Source organism: Schistocerca cancellata, chromosome 9 (assembly GCF_023864275.1).
Source record: "Schistocerca cancellata isolate TAMUIC-IGC-003103 chromosome 9, iqSchCanc2.1, whole genome shotgun sequence".
Taxonomy (NCBI): domain Eukaryota; kingdom Metazoa; phylum Arthropoda; class Insecta; order Orthoptera; family Acrididae; genus Schistocerca; species Schistocerca cancellata.
Genome location: NC_064634.1, coordinates 409,187,258 through 409,207,992, shown reverse-complemented (window position 1 = coordinate 409,207,992; position 20,735 = coordinate 409,187,258). Strand labels below are relative to the sequence as shown.

Genomic DNA, 20,735 nt, shown 5'->3' with positions numbered 1-20,735 from the left:
CCTGTGATGCGGGTTGTTGAAAGTATTTGCTTCCACAACAGTAATAGTTATGTGCAAGACTCATTTGTTGTCTTTGAACATACATATTTTCACAACCATATATAACATTTTGGGTTTCCAATGTTTTGAACGGTACAGTGCGTGCCAGTCTAATAGGGTATTGAAGTCTTATTTGAATACAAAGTAAACACTGCAGCACATGTTCAGGGATGTGCACATTTATGAAATTTTATCACTGCTGAGACTTGATACTGTTCTTAAAGTGTTTTTTTAATTAACTGTTGAAAGCTTACACACAAATTTTTCTTAATTGGTTGAACTGATCTTCTAAGCATACATTGTTCAATAAATATTTGGTCATGAATGGTTTTCAATCCTTACTTGGTCCTACTCCTCCCCTTCCTAGACAACCCCATGCAGTAGCTGTGTACCCATAATTTATCTCCATTAAGAATGACATGACATGCAATCTCAACAGAAAATGCAAGACAGCTGAACAATTACAAAACTGTTTGATTTAGCGAAATGTGATTTCTGGACATTCAATAGCACAGTTATTAGCAACTAGACTGAACATTAATCTAAGTATCTCATAAATAGTATAAAATTTTGTCTCTCGCAAAATTACTATGATGACAACATCTACACTACAGAATATTTCTGCAACACTGTACTACTAGCAGATGGTGCAGACAGTTCACCCAAGGTGTAACGATCCTACAAGGTGCACATTACCAAGTGTCTCCACTCAAAATATACTTCTGACATCATGAAATATTCTCATTGACATGATGAATAAATTTCATGACCCTATTACATTTAAAAAATAAATCTGAAGTAGTATACTTGATCATTTAAATTTATTTCCAAAAAAAGGGTATATCAATATTCTGTGACATAAAATAGGAATGTAAATACAAACTCTAAAATCTGAAATGCTTAAAAATGCATACAAAATATTAATCACTTATAAAAGTTCTAAAATTTACTCTTGTTTATCTTGAACAACAGTCTACAGTAGAACAATCTCACGCAAAATATAGGCTTATATATAAAAAGTAACTAACAGTCTTTAATCTTAGTGAATTATACTTTTTGATTTTTAATACTATTTTTCCTGAATTTGTGATATCTTCTGAAAACTTAATTCACAGGAAGGAGATTGACAACTGACAATAGCTAAAACAAGAGAACACAAAAACATTCACAGTAATTCCCAATATTCAATCACAAATAAAATGATGTAAAATTTTCTCTAGTCTTTACAAAGATGATTATCTTGGCCAGGCATACTGTGATCTTCCTTAAGAAATACCCTAAAAATGCCATCAAATTTACAGTCTGTGAAGTACTTCTGTTTCTGAATACATTTAATTACTATGGCACGATATTTCAAGTAGAAATAAATGCATGACTGGGATAAGAAATAATACTGCAAAGCTGCTGCATGTACCTACAACACATGAAAAAGTTACCTCAACATATCACCTTTTACAAAACATAGTGCTGGGGAATAACATACTTAAAAATGATTCTAATGATCAATAACCCAACCCACAGAACATAAGATGAATGTATGAGCACAATTATCAACTCACTAATTTTACAGTCTACATAAATAATTTCTGCACTATGTTGAACAGACTGTTTTCTGTGTAAAAAAGGCACATCATAATATTTTGCGCAGGATATGCTCACATATTACAATGGCCATTGACAATCATTACTTACAGTTACCCTAAAACTGTTACAAACATCAGTGATATTAAAATGTATGTAAGAAGTATAGAAATCTGTAATTTCATAGGCTTCAAAATTAATTTTCACAGCCATGGTACAATGCAGAAAATACTTTTAAGACAACATGTAAAAATACCTTTTAAGCATGTAAATGCAGATATTAAGTGTAAAGTTGATATAAAAACATATATTTCTCTTCAATGATTAGTCAGACTGTTTTAAAGGGACACAGTAAGAATCAAATTAGGACACTGAAAAATGTTGTGGATGAGTTCACACTGGTCATACCAAATGCAGCGTATCTAAACCTGTGTTAGGTGGCATCACACTAAGTACAATAAGTACCTTATGAATGTTTCTTATCAAGAGAAAATAAGTTACAGTGAAAATGATTACTGTGTCGCACCTTTTTGAAACATACACTGTAAACCAAATGCATCACACATGAAACTCATTCACCTATTATTGTACACACAATACTCTGAATACTCGTGACATTATCATTTAAGACTGTAATGAGTTAAATGTTGCTTCCATAAAACAATACAATTTTGTCACAATTAATAAAATCCACAAATTATTGGGGAGATAAAGCAAAATGAATAAACTGTGTTATTCACCTCATTATTCTCTTCTTTTTACTACTGTAGAAATGACTCCAACTGCATTATGCTTCTTTTCAAATGCTTGAATTATATGTCAAACATTTCCTAAATATAATTCTCATAACCAAGATATGGTTGAATGGAAAATAAATGAATAACATATGGCACATATACCAAGTATTCTCCTTAGCTACATCCAATATGCCCAAATGTAATACGTAATTATGATTACATTTCATACAGTTCTATAAGATACCAGATGCCAAAACACACTCCTTGCTACAAAATGGCTGATTTTTCTTCACAGCAAAACGTCCTCCCAGAAGAGATTTATGGCATGAGAAGCAACTGAAACAGTCACCTGACACATGCCAGTGAAGCTCATTCCAACTAACTCTTTGGTCACTGGCACCAATTTTTTTTCCACATGCATGACAACTCTGTAAAACACGTAAATTATTGTTATTAGTGTGAACAAAGATTTCAAACTGATTTAGCATAAACAGAATGCATCCTCAAAGTAATGCTATGCATTGAAAATCAGTGTTAAGGTAGTACTGCAACAATTGTGAAAAGAAAAAATTATTCCTAGGTAGCTATGTCTAACATCAAAATCAACTGAGCTCCAGCACTCAAAGTACTTGACATTTAGGTGGTCTAGGTGTGAGAAAGCATAATGTTCTGTGGGTACACTGACTTCGAACTCACTGAACATGGTACACGCAAGTTATTGTGACACTGTACTCATGAGCATCTCTTTTCAGGGGTGCATTTGCACTGACTTCATTTTTATGGGTGACCATGCGAGGCCACATCAAAGAAGTGGAGGAGCTCTTGGGATGAGAGGATATTCAGTTAATGGGTTGGCCTGCCCGTACCCTCGATTTAAATCCCATCAAGCGCATAAGTAGTATGTTAATAAGACACACTGTGGCATGTCCAAGTGCATCAACAACCATTCAGCAGTTGTAAACTGCACTGGAAGAGAAATGAAATACCCTACCACAAGAACTCCTTACCCATCTACTGGCCAGCATGGCAGCATGTTGCACAGGATGCACTGACATTTGTGCCTATTAGGAACCATACCCTTCCTTTCATAACATCCAAAGGACCATCAAAAATCACAGTGACACCAATGTAATTACCTGTATTGTCTTTGAATAAAAGTGTTATTTCTGTTTGTCTCACTGTGTGTTTGCTTCTGTCACATTCTGTACTATACTGTAGTAGTTCTTTCAATGTAAGATGCAAGTTTCATCCAGGTGCATTACTTGGCAGTGACATATCATGCGAAAGTTACTTTCATCCTTAAGTTTTGCACACCATGGTATATATTCACAGTTTAAATGAAAAGTTGAGTTCTGAGAGTAACATTTATTTCTGTTTACAAACAATATTCCACATTAAAAACATGGTATCTTATTCACACAGTATCCTTATATAAACAATGATTCATGCATACCCCAAATTTAGTTGAAATTGTTCCAAATGTTCCTAAGTTACACTTTTATGTCACCCTTTTTCACTCCCACCCTTAGCCATAGGAGCACTAGTGATGCTTACTGTCATAGTAATTTATTTTTTCCAGATACGCTAATATGTTGCTGCCTTTGCGTCCCAAAAACTGCCCCACTCCTAGAGGTAAAATGTCGTCAGTACTGTGATCAATGAGCATTGCGAAACTGGAAGCTACAGATTTGATACTAATATCAGTCATCATTTATAATTTTAATGTCTGGGCCTCTCAGTCTCCAGCACTTGGGGTGGTAAGGGTACATTAACTTCACAGTACTTTTACACAAATAATACACCTAATGAGTCAAGCACAAAATTTAGTTGAAACTATTCCAGAGGTTCCCGATTTATGGTTCTACATAATCCCCTTTCCGCCTGCACCCTTATATGAGACACATAGTTCTTCTACTCATATTGCTTCTCTTCAGATAGCACCAAAGTGTACCAGTTGGTGGGAGGAGATGTGGTATATAAAAACACACACACACTTCCCCTTCTCTCTGTCCATCTTCCCCTCCTCCATCACTCTATCTCCACCGTTCCCCATCTCTGTCCACTCCTCCTCCCACCATTTCTTGGTTTCTTTTCCCCTCCCTCCTCTCTCTGTCCAACTCCTCCCCCTCCCTTTTCAACCCGCCCACTACCATCTTCCATCTACCTCCTATTCCTGCCCCCCCCCTCCTCCCTCTCTTTATGCATCTTCTTTTCTCCTCTCTCGACCCATCTCCTACTCACCCCTATCCCTATCCTCCTCCTCCTTCTCCTCCTCCTCCCCCACCCCCCTCCTTTCCTTCCACATGCCATTCAACCATCTACCTACTTCCTCTGACCATTTTCTCCCCCTCCCCTCTGTACATGACCTCCTATCATTCTTTCTGTACATTTCATTCTTCCCCCTCTCTCTGTCCAGCTCCTCCTCCTCCTCCTCTTCTTCTCTCCATCCATCTCCTCCTCCCCCATCTCTGTGTCTGTCTCCTCCTCCCCCATTTCTGCGTCCATCTTCTCCTCACCCTGTGTCAGTCTTCTCCTCACCCCCCCTCTCTGTCTATCCATTTATTTCTCCTACCTCTCTTTGTACACTACCTATGACACTCACCTATATGGGAACTAGGTAATTCTTGCCCCAACAAGGCTTCTTTCCTGAAAGTAAGAATTATGTGTACCAAGTTTGGTTGAAAGCAATCCAGCAATTTAGGAGGAGATGTATGTATGATGTAGATCCTACTCTTGAGCTGGCATCTATTAGTTCATAATGAATATGTATATTTCTCTACTACCAAAATAATTCTATGCTTTACTTGCCCTGCACTCCTATGCTCACTTTGTTGGAGGACAGAAGGCTATTCAAAAATTAAATAGAAACTAGTATCTCTCCTCTGATACACAGTCCTTCAAATATTCTGCTTATTCAGTGAATACATAAATTTTATGCAAGCCTTTCTTTTCTATTATCAGATGTAGGAATGCGTGATTCAAAAGTCTCATAACTATGTAACATTTTCATTGTGTGTGTTTGTGTGTGTGTACTCCCACACGATAAGTAAACATTTTTATCTGTTTTACCTGTAATTCAGTCAAAATGACCAGTGCTGTCAGTAAAATGTACTTGTCAGAGAGGCTCCTGAAGTGAATTTCAGGCAATAACAAGCTGTGTTCAAGTGATCTAACATAAAAAAATTCAAAGGGCCATTGGTATAATCTTTGAAGTGTAAAGTCATATGTAACATACATGACATTTGGGATATTTTTGTTTGTATGTTTCAGCGGTAGACGTCAGTTTGCCATTTATTTCCTCTGGGAGACAGTAAATTTGCTGAGAGATGATGTTCACTTTTCTAATACATTTGTCTGTGCCTAGGTCAATCATGCCACAATATACAGTGTTCCATAACACAAGAAAATTTCATTCCATAAGGGTCCCTAGCATATCACTATTACAGTTGAGAACAATCTTTACAAGCACTGTCACAAAACCATGTGGATGTAGTGCTTGTCATTGTCACTGTCAGTCAAATATTGGGCATTAAGCTAACACTCCCTAATCCAGAAAGAGCTTAGGCATTAAGCTAACACCCCTATTCCCACATCACAGCCATATCTTCCAACAGTATATTTACCTCAAGATTTAAAGTTGAACAGCTGGAATGAAAATCTATTTCATGCATTATTTATAGCGGAAAAGAGAGAGAGAGAGAGAGAGAGAGAGAGAGAGAGAGAGAGAGAGAGAGAGAGAGTATCTTGCAATAAAAAATTTACAATTACAACAAGGTTTTACATCTTACCTTTCCATATTTTTCTTGGAAACAATCAAGACACACTGGTTGACCATCTACTGGAACATATTTCATGCCTCCAAGGGGAATGTCACATTCATAGCAACAGAAATGTTTTACATGGAAAGCCTGTCCCTCTGCCATTGTGTATTCATTGACAAATATCAGCTGCAACAAAAATGCAAATTAATATAACTATAATGCCACAGGATTGTAATTATAATGCTTAACTCAGCAAACAGAAATAACAAACACTGACTTCATATTCAAAACCTAAAAAACACTCCTATGGTGTGATACTAAAAACCAATGAATGAAGGGGAGAGGTTAGAGCTAAAGACCGTGTTGATGGCATTGTCATTAGAGATGAAACACAAGCATGGAATGGACAAGGATGGGTTAAAGAAACTGGAAACATCAATTTCAAATAAACCATCCTGTCATTCACCTTCGGCAGTCAACAAAACCTAAATACCATATTGCCCAGTAAGGCATGAAGAACGATGTACACATAAACCTCTGAGCATCCACGTAAAATTTTCATTCATTTAGTTTAATCTTCCTCTTATGAGCTCTGCTCAATTGAAATATGTTAAATTATGTGCAGTGATGTCAATGTTGCCCAAAATTTAAACAATGGAAAATCCAGGGTGGAATGTAACAATATTAGGAAAAGGAAAGTTGCATCATATAGCAGAGATGCTGAATCGCAGATAGGCACAACAAAAAGACTCACAAATCAGCTTTCAGCCAGTATGGCCTTCATCAAAAATAGACGACACACACACACACACACACACACACACACACACACACACACACATCCATTATCTTGTTTTGTTCTACAGGAATTTTTGTACTGTTTCACATCTCTTACTAAAATTACAGTATTTTGTAATGGCGTCAGTACCTCTATTGAAGAATAGCAACCAAGAAATCTGACATTTGTTCAAAAGCATAATTTTCGACAACAATTTAGATGCTTAACTTTATCTTTAACCTGGATCTTTCTATGTATTATCAGTCCAAAATTGTGTCCGATTAGGTATAATTTGTTATGTTGCTGTTTGCAAGCTTGTTCTCAGTGCTTTACATAATAATCATCGTATCAGTGGTTATCATCGTATCAGCATTAAGACGCAATGTTTCTGTTATTGTGTTTCTACTCCCTCTAAATGTCATCCATGTCAATATTAAAATGTTGTATGGGATGCACAGTAACCTCGTCTTACTTCTTTGTTGTAAATTCTCTGTTAACTGACCATTCACATCTTAAATTATCAATGTGTGATGCAAACAGATATCTGGCATAATTTTTCTTTTCTATTCTTGTGCAAAGTTTAGTTCTTTTAGCTGTACCAAAGCATTTTTCCATTTTTTATTATTATTATTCAACAACTGTGACATTAGATGCATTAATGCTTATGTACTACACATTCCAAAGATTGGTCTGAATTCCTCTACTAAGCCTGCTTCTACTGGATGGGGGGGTATGCCCTTGCCTTCGTCCAAGTTTGGAACTGACTTACTCAGCCTCTTATAGGGGTCCTACAGTTATTGTGGATTTGGAAACTCAAAATTTTTCACATTAATGAACTTTGTCAGAGGTGAAAGAAGTGATATGTCACAAGTAAAAAAAACCTAGTACTGACCAGCAATGAAACTCAAGATCTTTCCATCCACAGTCCTGCACTTCACCATTGAGCCATTATGATTCCAAAGTAACAACTGCATTTAAGCACAATTTTATTACTCTAAATTCCATCTATTCTTCAACAATTTAACTCTTTGTCATTGTATTCAGTGTAACTTTTAAACCTGTAGCGCACAATGTGCAGATACTGTTTGAGGGAAGGGTTGATTCTTTCTCCTTTTTGAAAAAAGAGACTATTTAGGTTTTTCTGGACTTAGGGAACTCCATGGGTTGCAGCACATTTGTATGAGGAGAAAACCAACAAATCCAGTTGCTTTGGATTTTCAGCTTTTCTTACAACTTCTTCCAATTATTTCATGGATACTTCATGGATATAAAATGTACTTGTTATTGGGAACTTTTATTCTGCTACTTTATAGTACAGCAAAAGCTTTTCACAATAGTTGATCCATTCTTCAACTTTGATACAATTCAATTTCATTCATTCTGTGTTGCATTCATTCAACATTTTCATGGCCTATCCTACCCTCTCCACTCTTCACATATACTAGAAGTCCAACGTTCACTCAGTGTGCTTGCCAGGGGCCTCATTCAGGATGTGGAAGAGGCTCTTCCAGCAGCTATCGAGTATGCGGGGTGCAGCCAGCTGCAAACTATTGCACATGTCGGCACCAAAAATGCCAGTCCTTGGGGTTCCGAGGAAATCCTTGGGTCCTTCTGACGGATGGCTAAATTGGCGAAGGCAGCCTCTATCTCTCGAGAAGTGGAAGCCAAGCTGATGGCTTGCATCATCGTACTCTGGGTGGACCAGGGTCCTCTGGTTTCGAGTTGAGTGGAGAATCTAAACCAGAGGCTATGTCGACTCTGTGATGAAAATGGTTGTAGATTTCTCGACCTACATTATGCGGTGGAAGGTTGTAGGACACCCCTCGACAGATCAGGGGTGCACTACACACAGGAAGCAGCTACATGGGTAGCGTGGCGTCACATGGTTTTTTTTACATTAGGTTCCTCTGCACGGGAAACAAACCGTTGGCCTGAAAAATTACTAGTTCATGACAATGATGTGTGTGTGCCAACTGTAAAAATTATTAGTTCACCTAAACAGGTCATTCCAAAGGATTTAAATATGCTAAATCTCATGTAAATAAATTGTCGAGGAGTGTGTAGCAAGATCCCCGAGTTACTATCCGAAATAAACAATAGTAATGCCAATATTGTATTAGGTACTGAAAGCTGGTTGAAACCAGACATATATAGCAGTCAAATTTTGAACTCTGATTGGACAATGTTTAAGAAGGATAGGACTGATGCTATGGGAGGTAGAGTGTTCATTGCAGTTAAAAGTTGCAGTTGAGATCGATACTGGGTCGGAATGTGAAATAATTTGGATAAAGCTGTCAATCAGAGAAGAAGTGACCATTGTCTTGGGATATTTTTATAGACAACCAGCATCCACAACAAATGTCGCAGAACATTTCAGGGAAAGCCTTAAGTACACAAAGATATACACTCGCACGCGCGCACACACACACACACACACACACACACACACACACACACACATCCATCCACACATATGCAGACATATTTAAAAGCAAAGAGTTTGGGCAGAGATGTCAGTCGAGGTGGAAGTGAAGAGGCAAAGATGTTGAATGACAGGTGAGGTATGAGTAGCGGCAACTTGAAATTAGCGGAGATTGAGGCCTGGTGGATGACGGGAAGAGAGGATATATTGGAGGGCAAGTTCCCATCTCCGGAGTTCGGATAGGTTGGTGTTAGTGGGAAGTATCCCGATAACCCAGACAGTGTAACACTGTGCCAAGATGTGCTAGCCGTGCACCAAGGCATGTTTAGCCACAAGGTGATCCTCATTACCAACAAACACTGTCTGCCTGTGTCCATTCATGCGAATGGACAGTTTGTTGCTGGTCATTCCCACATAGAAAGCAGACATATACAGAGGCAAAAACTCTTGGCCTCTGTATATGTCTGCTTGTGTCTGTATGTGTGTGTGTGTGTGTGTGTGTGTGTGTGTGTGTGCGTGCGTGTGCGAGTGTATATCCGTCCTTTTTTCCCGCTAAGGTAAGTCTTTCCGCTCCCGGGATTGGAATGACTCCTTACCCTCTCCCTTAAAACCCAAATCCTTTCATCTTTCCCTCTCCTTCCCTCTTTCCTGACGAAGCAACCGTTTGTTGCGAAAGCTAGAATTTTGTGTGTATGTTTGTGTGCCTATCGACGTGCCAGCGCTTTCGTTTAGTAAGTCACATCATGTTTGTTTATATATACTTACCAAACAAAATGTCTTTACAAATGTCTGCTTGTGTCTGTGTATATGCGGATGGATATGTGTGTGTGTGTGTGTGTGTGTGTGTGTGTGTGTGTGTGTGTGTGTGTGCGCGCGAGTGTATACCCGTCCTTTTTTCCCCCTAAGGTAAGTCTTTCCGCTCCCGGGATTGGAATGACTCCTTACCCTCTGCCTTAAAACCCAAATCCTTTTGTCTTTCCCTCTCCTTCCCTCTTTCCTGACGAGGCAACCGTTGGTTGCGAAAGCTAGAATTTTGTGTGTATGTTTGTATCTGTTTGTGTGTCTATCGACCTGCCAGCGCTTTTGTTTGGTAAGTCTCATCATCTTTCTTTCTAGATATATTTTTCCCACGTGGAATGTTTCCCTCTATTATATACACACACACACACACACACACACACACACACACACACACACACACACACACACACACACACAGCATAGAGTTTTCTTGTTTGGGAAAGCAAATAAAAGTGTCATTAATGAATATCTTCACAGTCGGCTCCAAGCATTCACCACGGGACACAAAGATATTGAGCATCTTTGGTTGGAATTTAAAGGTATTGTCTGCCATGTGCTAGAGTAATATGTGCCTAGCAAGAATATAGGGGAGGGAAAGGATCCACCTTGGTTCAACAAACATATTAGGAAGTTGCTGAGAATTTTGCACAATTGTTTTAATCATAGTCACTGTCCTGCTGAAAAATGGAAATTATGCAAAATGAAAGCAGCTGTCAAAAGGTCACAGAGATATTCTTTAAACAAATTTGAAAGCAATATTTTATCTGCAGATTCTAAAAAAACTCCAAAAAATTTTGGTTGTATGTGAAATCTATGAACGCCACAAATAATTCAATACCTTCTCTTGCTGACAGTACGGGTAATGCAATGGATGATGATAAACAGAAGGCCGAAATTCTAAACCTAGGTTTCAAAAACTAATTTATGGTAGAGGACTGCAGCACCATTCCCCCTTTCAATAGTTGAACAAATGCAAGGATGGCTGACATAGTGTTTAGTGTACCTGGGATTGTAAAACAGTTAAGATCCTTACACGACAGGAAGGCATCTGGGCCAGATGGTATCCCCATAAGATTTTATATCGACTATGGTACAAATATAGCGCCATTCTTGTCCATCATCTATCAGAGATCAGGGCTATATTTTAATTTGGACAAATGGATCTATGCAGATATTTGTAAAAACGACGATGATACATCAGTCCATATTAATGTAAAATTGCCGCCTTCTGAAGAAGACAGATTTAAATCTGTTGAAACCTAGGTAAAGATTTCTTTATCCATTGCAACTGGTCGGCTGTTTTTAGTTTTATTACGTGGAACCGTTGCTGTTACGCAGCTATGTTTAAAATACTATCAGAGATCATTGGAACAGCGAAAGTTCCACGGGACTGGAAGAAGGCCCAGATCAGAGCAATCTATAAAAAGGGTAGAAAATCGCATGCACATAACAACCTTTCTAGACTCTGAGAAGCTAATGTGTAGAAACCAGCATGGTTTTAGGAAACAGCGCTCATGCAAGACACAGCTGACTCTCTTTGTGCATGATATACAACAGGCTCTAGATACTGGCTCCTAGGCTGATATGCCATATTTCTCGACTTTTGAAAGGTGTTCGAGTCAGTTCCGTACTGTCGCTTGCTCCAAAAAATGCGTGCTTACGGTCTATCCGATGACATATGAGGTTGGATAGAAAGTTTTCTAAAAGACAGAGAGCAGTATGTCATCCTGAATGGAGTGACTTCAACAGACACAAGCCTAACTTCAGGTGTGCCCCAGGGCAAGATAATAGGTCCACAGCTTTTTACGATTTACATAAACAATCCGGTTGATTGTACTGACAGCAGCATTAGACTGTTTGCAGATGTAAGCTACAGGGAAGTAGTGAAGTGTGAACAAATCAATGAGGATTTGCAGAAAATAAAAGCGTGGTGTAATGACTGGCAGCTCTCTCTCAATATTAGTAAGTGTAACCTACTGCATATAACAAATCGAAAATCCCCATTAATGTATGAGTACAAAATAAATGCCCAGTCTTTGGGAGCAGTAACATCTGTCAAGTATCTGGGTGTGACTATTCAAAATTATCTCAAATGGAACGATCAGATTACACAAGTAACGGGCAAGGCAAACTGTTGATTGTGGTTTATTGGTAGAATCCTGAAACGATGCAGTCCTTCAACAAAGGAAATTGCTTACAATACTTTAGTTTGTCCAATCTTAGAGTATTGTTCGCCTGTATGGGACCCTCACCAGTTGGGTCTCATTCAAGAGATTGAGAAGTTCCAAAGAAATGCGGTAAGACTCATGACTGGTACATTTCGCCATTGCGAGAGTGTTACAAATCTCATAGAAAGTTTGAAGTGGGACACACTTGCACATAGATGACACGCTAAACGGAAGGGGCTGCTCGCTAAATTCCAAAATCCGATCTTTACCGAGGATGTAGAGCATATATTGCTACCACCAACTTTCAAATCGCGCAAAGATCACCATTCAAAGATAAGGGAAATTAGAGCTCGTACTGAGGCATTCAGACCGACAGTCATTTCCTCCTCATGTGATCTACGAGTGGAACAGAGGGGGGGAGGGGGGGGGGGGAATATGACTTTGGCGTGAATAGTACCCTCTGCCACACACTGCTTGGTGGCTAGCGGAGTATAGATGTAGATACCATGTGGTCCAGTCACATTATTGGGACTGTGCTGGAGTAAGCTGTTGCCACACACCAGTTGGCAGAGATGTAGCAAGAAGATCAATAGAAGGCACTGGATCAAGCATGCCTATCAGGAGAGAGGCCACAGATATGCTTGCAAGCAACACGCCACCAACGCCCTCTTGATCGTAAGTATTCAGATCCCCGCCGCGGACTGGAGGGCTCAGTCTCAGTCTCTCACTATTTCAGTCCGTCTCACACTCCAGTTTGGCATCTGTCATTCATCGCATAGCAGGGCCTGTACTTCACCAGCAGTGAGGCTGTGGACTGTTAGTGAAGAGTTTGTACCACAACACATGGACTCAAAGTTAAGTACTTTGTGTAAATAAAAAACCCTGTCAATACGTGTGTGCAGTTGTGTTGTAGAAAGAGGATACCAACCACCAGACAACATCCTCTCCCTTGATCCCTATGGTACAAGACTCTACAGTGGCAATAAGGATACAACAGTATCAACGAGAACACTAAAGAGGTGACGATCTGGGATTCAGTGCAGATCGAAGATACTCAACTTGGCTGAAGATTTTGCTTGCTTCTCTTATGTTTTAGCTTGCAGAGGTTTCTAATTGCTAATTTGTTGTTGTGTTCTTGCATGTATTCCAGGAGGGGAGCTGCAAAACTAATTAAATCTCTCTTTTCAGAGGCTTTGCTTCATTTTTTGACAAAGTATTTGGATACCCTGTCCCCGAGCCTCAGCCACAGACAGCCAGTGTGATGGATCTAACACAAGCTTTTCAATTTCAGAACCAACAAGTTGCTGCCTTACTGATGACAGTACAACTACTGGCTGCACAAGCTGTGTCATCCGCACAACCAACCAACCAGCCCAAAAAGTACCGCCGACCAGCATACCAGTGTTCTGGCAATTTAACAACACAGAAGAGGAATAGTTCGAACACTTGATTCAGTTCCAAGCACATTGTCAAGTTCATCATGTTGAAGATACTGTAAAGTTACAATACCTCCTTTCTATTGCAGGGTCCCCAGTGTTCTGGTTAATACAAAAACTATTTCCAACCGCATCTCTTGATGAACTCATCAATGACAAAATAATCACTGCTTTAACTCAATGTTATGACCAGCAAGTCCATGTAGCTGCAGCCAGACATCTTTTTTTTGCTTGCAGAAAAAGCTGGAACAGACATACTGCCAGTGGTACACGAATAACATTCAGATCATAGAATACAGGAATGAATCTTAAAGTACTCTGATCCACCACTTCCCCAAGTACTGCAAATATTAGAGTAATATGGTCTGTGTGTCATAGCGGCTAATAAGTTTGATTAGGCCCCGATTTGTTGGGTCAAGTCGCCCCTTGCTTGTGACTGCCCCAAACAGACACAACACGCGTGTACACAGCCGTGTGGGCAGCCACATAGACATGTAAACAAGCCTGTGAATTTTGTGAAGTCTTGCCCTAAATGTTTTGCTGGCCATAAAAGACAGGACTGCCCATCATGCAATGCAAGGAGTCACACGTGTGGAAAAGAAGGCCATGTCCAAGTAGTTTGTTTGCAACAGCACAAAAATGCCAATTCTGCCTGCACCCAGAAAAAAATACAGGCTCATGCATATGGAGTGAATGCTGTGTTTTCAACACCTGTAACAGGTTTTGACAAAAGTAAGATTAAGGTTGTCTCTACTCCTCGCTCTAGTGCTGTGCAATGACATCCTAACAAACTATTTGTCTCATTACGAATTGCTGGCCATCATGTGAACTTTCAGTTAGACAGAGGTGCCTCAGTAACTTTGCTTAATCATGCCACGTCTGTTTAAGTCTAGAAAGCACTTCACTGCTTACAATGGACAGGAAATTCCAGTGCTTGGACGTTGTAGTTTGCCCGCCACTTACAAATCTCACACTAGGATGGTGAATTTTACTGTTTTGAAATCAAGAGACAGTGAGAACATATTCAGTTCAGATGCCTTTGAATTGTTTGGCCTTAGCATCAAAGACAATGTACTTTCAGTAGCGGCCTGAGCAACAAAAGACAGTGTTGCTAGCAAGCTAGCAACACTGTCTTGCTTAAAGAATTTCCTGAAATATTGTCAGAAGGAATGGGAAAACCTAATAACTCTGTAGCACATGTTACATTGAGAGACAATGCACAGCCTAAGTTTTTCCAGGCCTGCCCTGTTCCAATAGCTTTAAGAGACAAAGTAGCCAGTGAATTGAAAGAATTACAAGATAATGGTTTAATTGCTTCCATTCAAGCTAGTCAATGGGCAAGTCCTCTCGTTTTGTTGCGCAAGTCTTCTGGTAGCATTCAGATTTGTGTTTATTAAGTCTACAGTCAACCCCACAGACAATAGTTGACACTTATCCATTACCACGCCATGAGGAATTCATGGACAGGCTTGATGCGGGACATTACTTTTCTAAAGATAGATTTGCATGAGGCCTACTTGCAAATTCCATTGGATGAAGAATCACAGAAAGTGTCTGTTGTAAATACGCACTTAGGACTGTTCAAGTATTTGCATTTGCCCTTCGGCAGCGCTTCCACACTCGCCATTTTTCAACTTTATTTGGAACAGCTGACAGCAAAAGTGCCATTTAGTTCAAACTACCTTGATGATATTGTTGTCTCACGTTTGTACACCAGAAGAACATACTGACAATTTGCATACTCGCGAGTGTTGTCAGAAGCAGGACTCAAGTGTCATCTCAAAAAGTGTGACTTTTTTTCAAACAGAACTACAGTACTTAGGTCATGTGATAAACGGTTATGATGTGCATCCCATCCAGTCTCATTTGCTTGCAATCTGTGACCTGCCTGTTCCTCGCAATGTGTCTGAGCTGTAGTCGCTTCTAGGAAAGATAACGTACTACATTCAGTTCATACCAGAAGCTGCTCAGGTCATGGCTTCATTGCATTGCTTGCATCACAAAAATATACCTTTTGTGTGAACTGAGAACTGTCAAGACGCATTTGATAAACTCAAAAATGCTTTGCTTAGTGACAGATGTTTAGTGTATTTTGACCCTGCCAAGCCAGTAGTTTTACAAGTCGACGCTTCGTCCGACGGAATTGGCACTGTGCTTTCACACAGAATTGGTGCACAAGACAGACCTATTGCTTTTGCCTGAAAGTTGTTAAACTCAATGCAAATATTCTCAAATTGAAGAAGCAGCTCTCGGTACTGTGTATGAAGTAACGAAATTCCATCAGTATTTGTATGGTCACAAATTCTATTTAGTGATAACTCACAAGCCTTTGCAGTCCTTGTTTCATCCATCACAGCCGGTTCCTATATGCACTCCTCAAAAATTGCGATGTTGGCCTTTGTTGCTTTCACAGTATCAGTATGAAATTGTATACAGACCTATGGCAAAGCATGGCAATGCAGAAACCCTATCTCAGCTTCAGATTGGCCCAGCCTCTGATTCTGATGCATCTTGTTGCCAAATCGATGTGCAGGACTCTGGATTGCTGGAATCTTTTCTCATGCAGTACAGAAAAATAGCACAGGCCATGGAAGCAGATCCAAATCTGAAGATTTTATTGCATTACATTCACAATCTTGGCTTCCTTCATTGAAAAGTACACAGAACTCAGTTGTGTGTTGATATTTTGCACATCAGCACAACCTTTCAGTTCAACAGAATGTGACTATTTTAAAATGACAGTGGAGAATTGCATCTGCTTATTCCCTAAGTGTTGCAAAAGGATGTGTTGCGAGTGTTGCTCCACCAAGGAATTGTTTGCAATAAACAGTTTGTGCAACGGCACTGTAATTGGCAGGGCGTGAATGCCCACATTGAACAGATGACGGCACAGTGTCACACATGCGCGGGCAACCAATCTGCTCCGCCACGGACATTTGAAGCTTGGCCTAAGACTCAATCGCCATGGTAACTAGTGCACACTGACTTTGCTGGATCATTTTGGAACACTCGTTGGCTCATAGTGGCTGATTCTATTAGCAAGTTTCCATTTGCAGTGCCTATGAACTCTACTACATCATGTGGCACCATTCAAGCATTGTCCTCCAGATTTTGCATCAAAGGTTTGCCAGAAATACTTGTGTCCGACAATGAACCACAGTTCACTTCATGTGATTTTGAACAGTTTTGTGAACAAAATGGCATTCGTCATCTAACAAGTGCTCCGTTTCAGACCCAGTCCATCGGAGAAGCAGAACACTTTGTATGCAGTTTTAAACAACAGATGGCCAAGCTTCGCACCACCCACACCCGGGAACAGGTGCTGCAACTCATTCTAGCCTCCTATTGTCTCACCCAGGAGATGGACCATCACTGGCAAAACTTCTGCATGGCCGCTGCTATACTTGCTACACCCACCGCAGCATCTGGCACCACCTATGGTCTGCAAGTATCACTTTGCGCTGTGCAATCTTTTCCTTTTCAGGGTTTATGGCAAGTGTGGGCACTGGAAAGAGGCATGATCCAGGAACGCATTTGTTCTTTTATGTACTTGATTGCAGGTCGCGATGGTTTGCAGCACCGTCACCAGAACCAAATTTGTGCGTGTCATTTGCCCCGTGATCCTGCTGCTTTTCTTCCCCTTATGGAACTTTATGGCCCTCACAGCCACCTGCTGGTGCCACCAGGGCACCCCAGGAGGAGCGGATGGATGATGCGCCCTCGCCCCCGTCGTCCCCACTTGCCAACCCAATGGACCTGAACCTGCCATCGCTGTCGCCGTCGCAGTCATCGCCCCAGGACGTGTCCTCAGGCCTGGACGTGTGTGCTGGCGGCAGTTTTCCGGAGGGTGGTCCTATTGCCTCACAAGCCAGATGGCAGGGTATGGTCAGAAGTATGTCATCCTCCAGTCACGGCTCCAGGCTCCTCTCTACGTCCAGTGTCCTACCCTCTCTCTCTCTCTCTCTCTCTCTCTCTCTCTCTCTCTCTCTCTCTCTCCATCGTTCGCATTCTCCCTACACGATGACAGTGTGGCATTTCAGGGGGTGTGGTGGGGGGGGGGGGGGGGGGGACATGTAGTGGCATGAGCTGTCGTCAGCACACCGTTCGGTAAAGATGTACAAGAAGATCGATTGTAGGTGCTGGATCAAGCACGCCTATCAGGAGAAATGCCAAAGACAGACTCAAAAGCAACACATCGTCAATGCCCTCTTGACCGCAAATATTTAGATCGCGCCCCTGTACTGGATGGCTCAGCCTCAGTTACTAGCTCACTCAGTCTCAGTGTGTCATTAGCTCAGTCTTTGTCTCTGTCTCAGGCACTAGTGCAGTCTCTCAGTCACTAGCTCTGTCACTCACGCACAGACTCGCACTCCAGTTTGGCATCTGTCATTCATCGCATAGCGGGACTTGTACTTCGCCAGGAGTGAGGCTAATATGGACTATTAGTAAAGAGTTTGTACCACAACACGTGGGCTCTTAAAGTTAAGTAGCTTCCTGTTTATGTAAACGAAGAACCCTGTTAATACGTGAGTGCAGTTGTGTTGTAGAAAGAGGATAACAGCCACCAAAAACACATCCTCTTCCTTGATCCCTATGGCATAAAACTCTACAGTTGCAACGAGGATACAACAGTGTCGACGAGGACACTACAGTGAATACCGTGTATGTCTGATGTCAATGTGCAACAAACACTCGCAGATGTTGGTAGCAGCACTTGCGGTGGAATGTATATAAAGCTTGTCAAGGGAACCAGAGAAGAGCATAGTACTTGTAGTAATGAGATTATCTGACATCAAAAAGGATATGATCATTGGTTTTTGGGCAATTTCCGAAATGGTTAAGTGTGTAGACTGTATGCATGCCACCATGGTTACAGAATACCGTGCATGCCAGAATAATACTATCCAAAACTGGCACCAAGGCAACTGTAGTGCACCACAGACCATAGACGATATGAGTGAACAAAGGCTGTGGAAATGCGTATACGCAAATAGACATGCAACTTCTGAGCAACTGATGGCCCAGGTGAATCTAGGGGCTACCAACAGTATCTTCTCAATGACCATTTATCAAATGATGGTGTGTATAGGCTTTTGCACAACTATGCGTCTACCCATGAAGATCATGTCCATCTCTACATGCAGTTTGTTTTTCCTTGGCACAATGGCATCTACCATCAGGACAAAGCAACATGTAACAAAGCTAGCAGTATGTGTTTGAGTGGTTCAAAGAGGACCAGGAGGAGTTTACCGTACTCTGTTGACCACTCAACCCCCAGATTTAAACCCGACTGAGAATCCGTGGGTCAACCTCAGTCATACTGTTTGCACCATGGATACTCAACTGAGAAACCTAGCTTAGCTGGCCACAACAATGAGTCAGCATGGCTTCACATCTCTGTCAGTACCTCCCAGAACCTCACTGACTATGTTCCTGCACATCCACACTACAAAAGATGGTTACTCAGGCTTTTTGAAACTTGGCCACATTAACGGGACCAGGCCGTGTGTCATTTGTTTTATTTCCGTTTTACTTACAAGCCTGTCCTTTGATTCTTGTTGAGTTTGACATAAAGTGCTTTGAGCCACTTCTTGCTTTTCTGGTGTGGCTTGATGACTCTGCGGTAAGTCCCAGACTAGAAATGTAAAGGTCCAGGGTTTCAGCTCCAGTCAGTCTTAAGATCGTTTCTGTTACTTATCACTTCTCTCACTTCTGGCAACTGTTTCTTAATGTAAAAAGTGTCAAGTTGTGCCTTGGTTTGGAGACCACTTGAAACTGTAGATCCCTCTATGACTGAGTAAGTTCAAAGGTTGGGGGAAACCAAGAGTATACCACCTCCAACAGTAAAGCACCACAGTAATGGAACAAGCCTTTGGGTTGAGGATGTAATGTGCCAAAATTCGTTTGTCTTTTGTCATGAGCAGGGTTGATTTTCAGGTGCAAATTTCAGATGAAAAAAGAAAAGGAAAAGATGCACAAATAAAGTAAAAAGGGGAACAATAAGTGCTGGCTTATTCTACTAATTCAATGATTTCCTTTTCTTCTATTCTACTATTGAATTACAAACAAGTACATCAAATTGCCTCTCATCAAAAGTAGCAAAAAACACTAAGCTGTTGTACTTCAAGACATTAAGCATCTCTACATTTTTAAATGTAAGTCTGTTTCTATTAGGAGATAGAATGTCTTTGTAGATGTTAAAGCTTCTTCCCACATCCACAGAAATCAGTGGGGCGAACCTTGTATCACTTGGAATGACAACTCTACAGATGTGGCGAATTCCTCAATGTCTGGATTCTTCTGAAGACTACATTCAAGTTTGTCTTTGGTATAGCCATCTAACTGCTCCCCCACAGAAGTAAAAATATCCCACTGATTTCTCTTTTCCAGACCTTGTTCTTCTAATTGTATAATAGTTGCAGTCAGGTACTTGTAACTATGGACATGGTATAGTTCTCTCTGCAAATTATGTATTTTCACTGGTAACAGAAGTTGCTGTGCCTTGGACATAGCACCTGGGTTGGCTGGAGTCAAAGAAAACATGAACACACTAATTATGTCAAAATTCTCACACAACGTACCAGCACACTCAATCCAAGATCCCCAACAAGCAATGATCAGGAAACAACACAATTTGGAGCTTTCCGTAGAATCTTTTTCAGGGAAGAGAGGAACTGATTTGCGATGTTGTATTCTTCTTATGGATTCACAACCCCTATGAAGGGCAGGACCCAAGCATGTCACATGCATCAATTTAGGAAATAAAGGTTTCAATTGGTTAACAGATGACCCATAACCACAAGCAGTAGTTTTCCGAACTTGATACCATTAGGCCACAGTTTTTGGCAGAAGTCCATAATTGATTGCATTACTGTACTGGCATTGGCTTTCTGCAGCTCATACATTTTTTTAACAAGATGGGCTTAACATACTCCCCCACTAAGGAAAAAACCAAAAATATTCAAAACGCGTTCTACTGAGTATATGGTTTCATCCACAATGCTTCCCACAT

At 40.6% G+C, this 20,735-nt stretch overlaps 1 protein-coding gene across 6 annotated transcripts in view; it reads right to left on the bottom strand.

Moving 5' to 3' along the window:
* Nucleotides 1-2,420: 2,420 nt before the first annotated feature.
* The window catches only part of LOC126100235 (testin), a 107,372-nt gene continuing 89,057 nt past the window's right edge, over nucleotides 2,421-20,735 (bottom strand). For all 6 annotated transcript variants that reach the window (XM_049910815.1, XM_049910814.1, XM_049910812.1 and 3 more), the window contains 2 exons: nucleotides 6,146-6,304; nucleotides 2,421-2,785 (listed from right to left, as the gene is read on the bottom strand). In XM_049910815.1, the coding sequence (XP_049766772.1) occupies nucleotides 2,591-2,785; nucleotides 6,146-6,304 (354 nt within the window). In that variant the 3' untranslated portion in view covers nucleotides 2,421-2,590. The remainder of the gene's footprint in view (nucleotides 2,786-6,145; nucleotides 6,305-20,735) is intronic.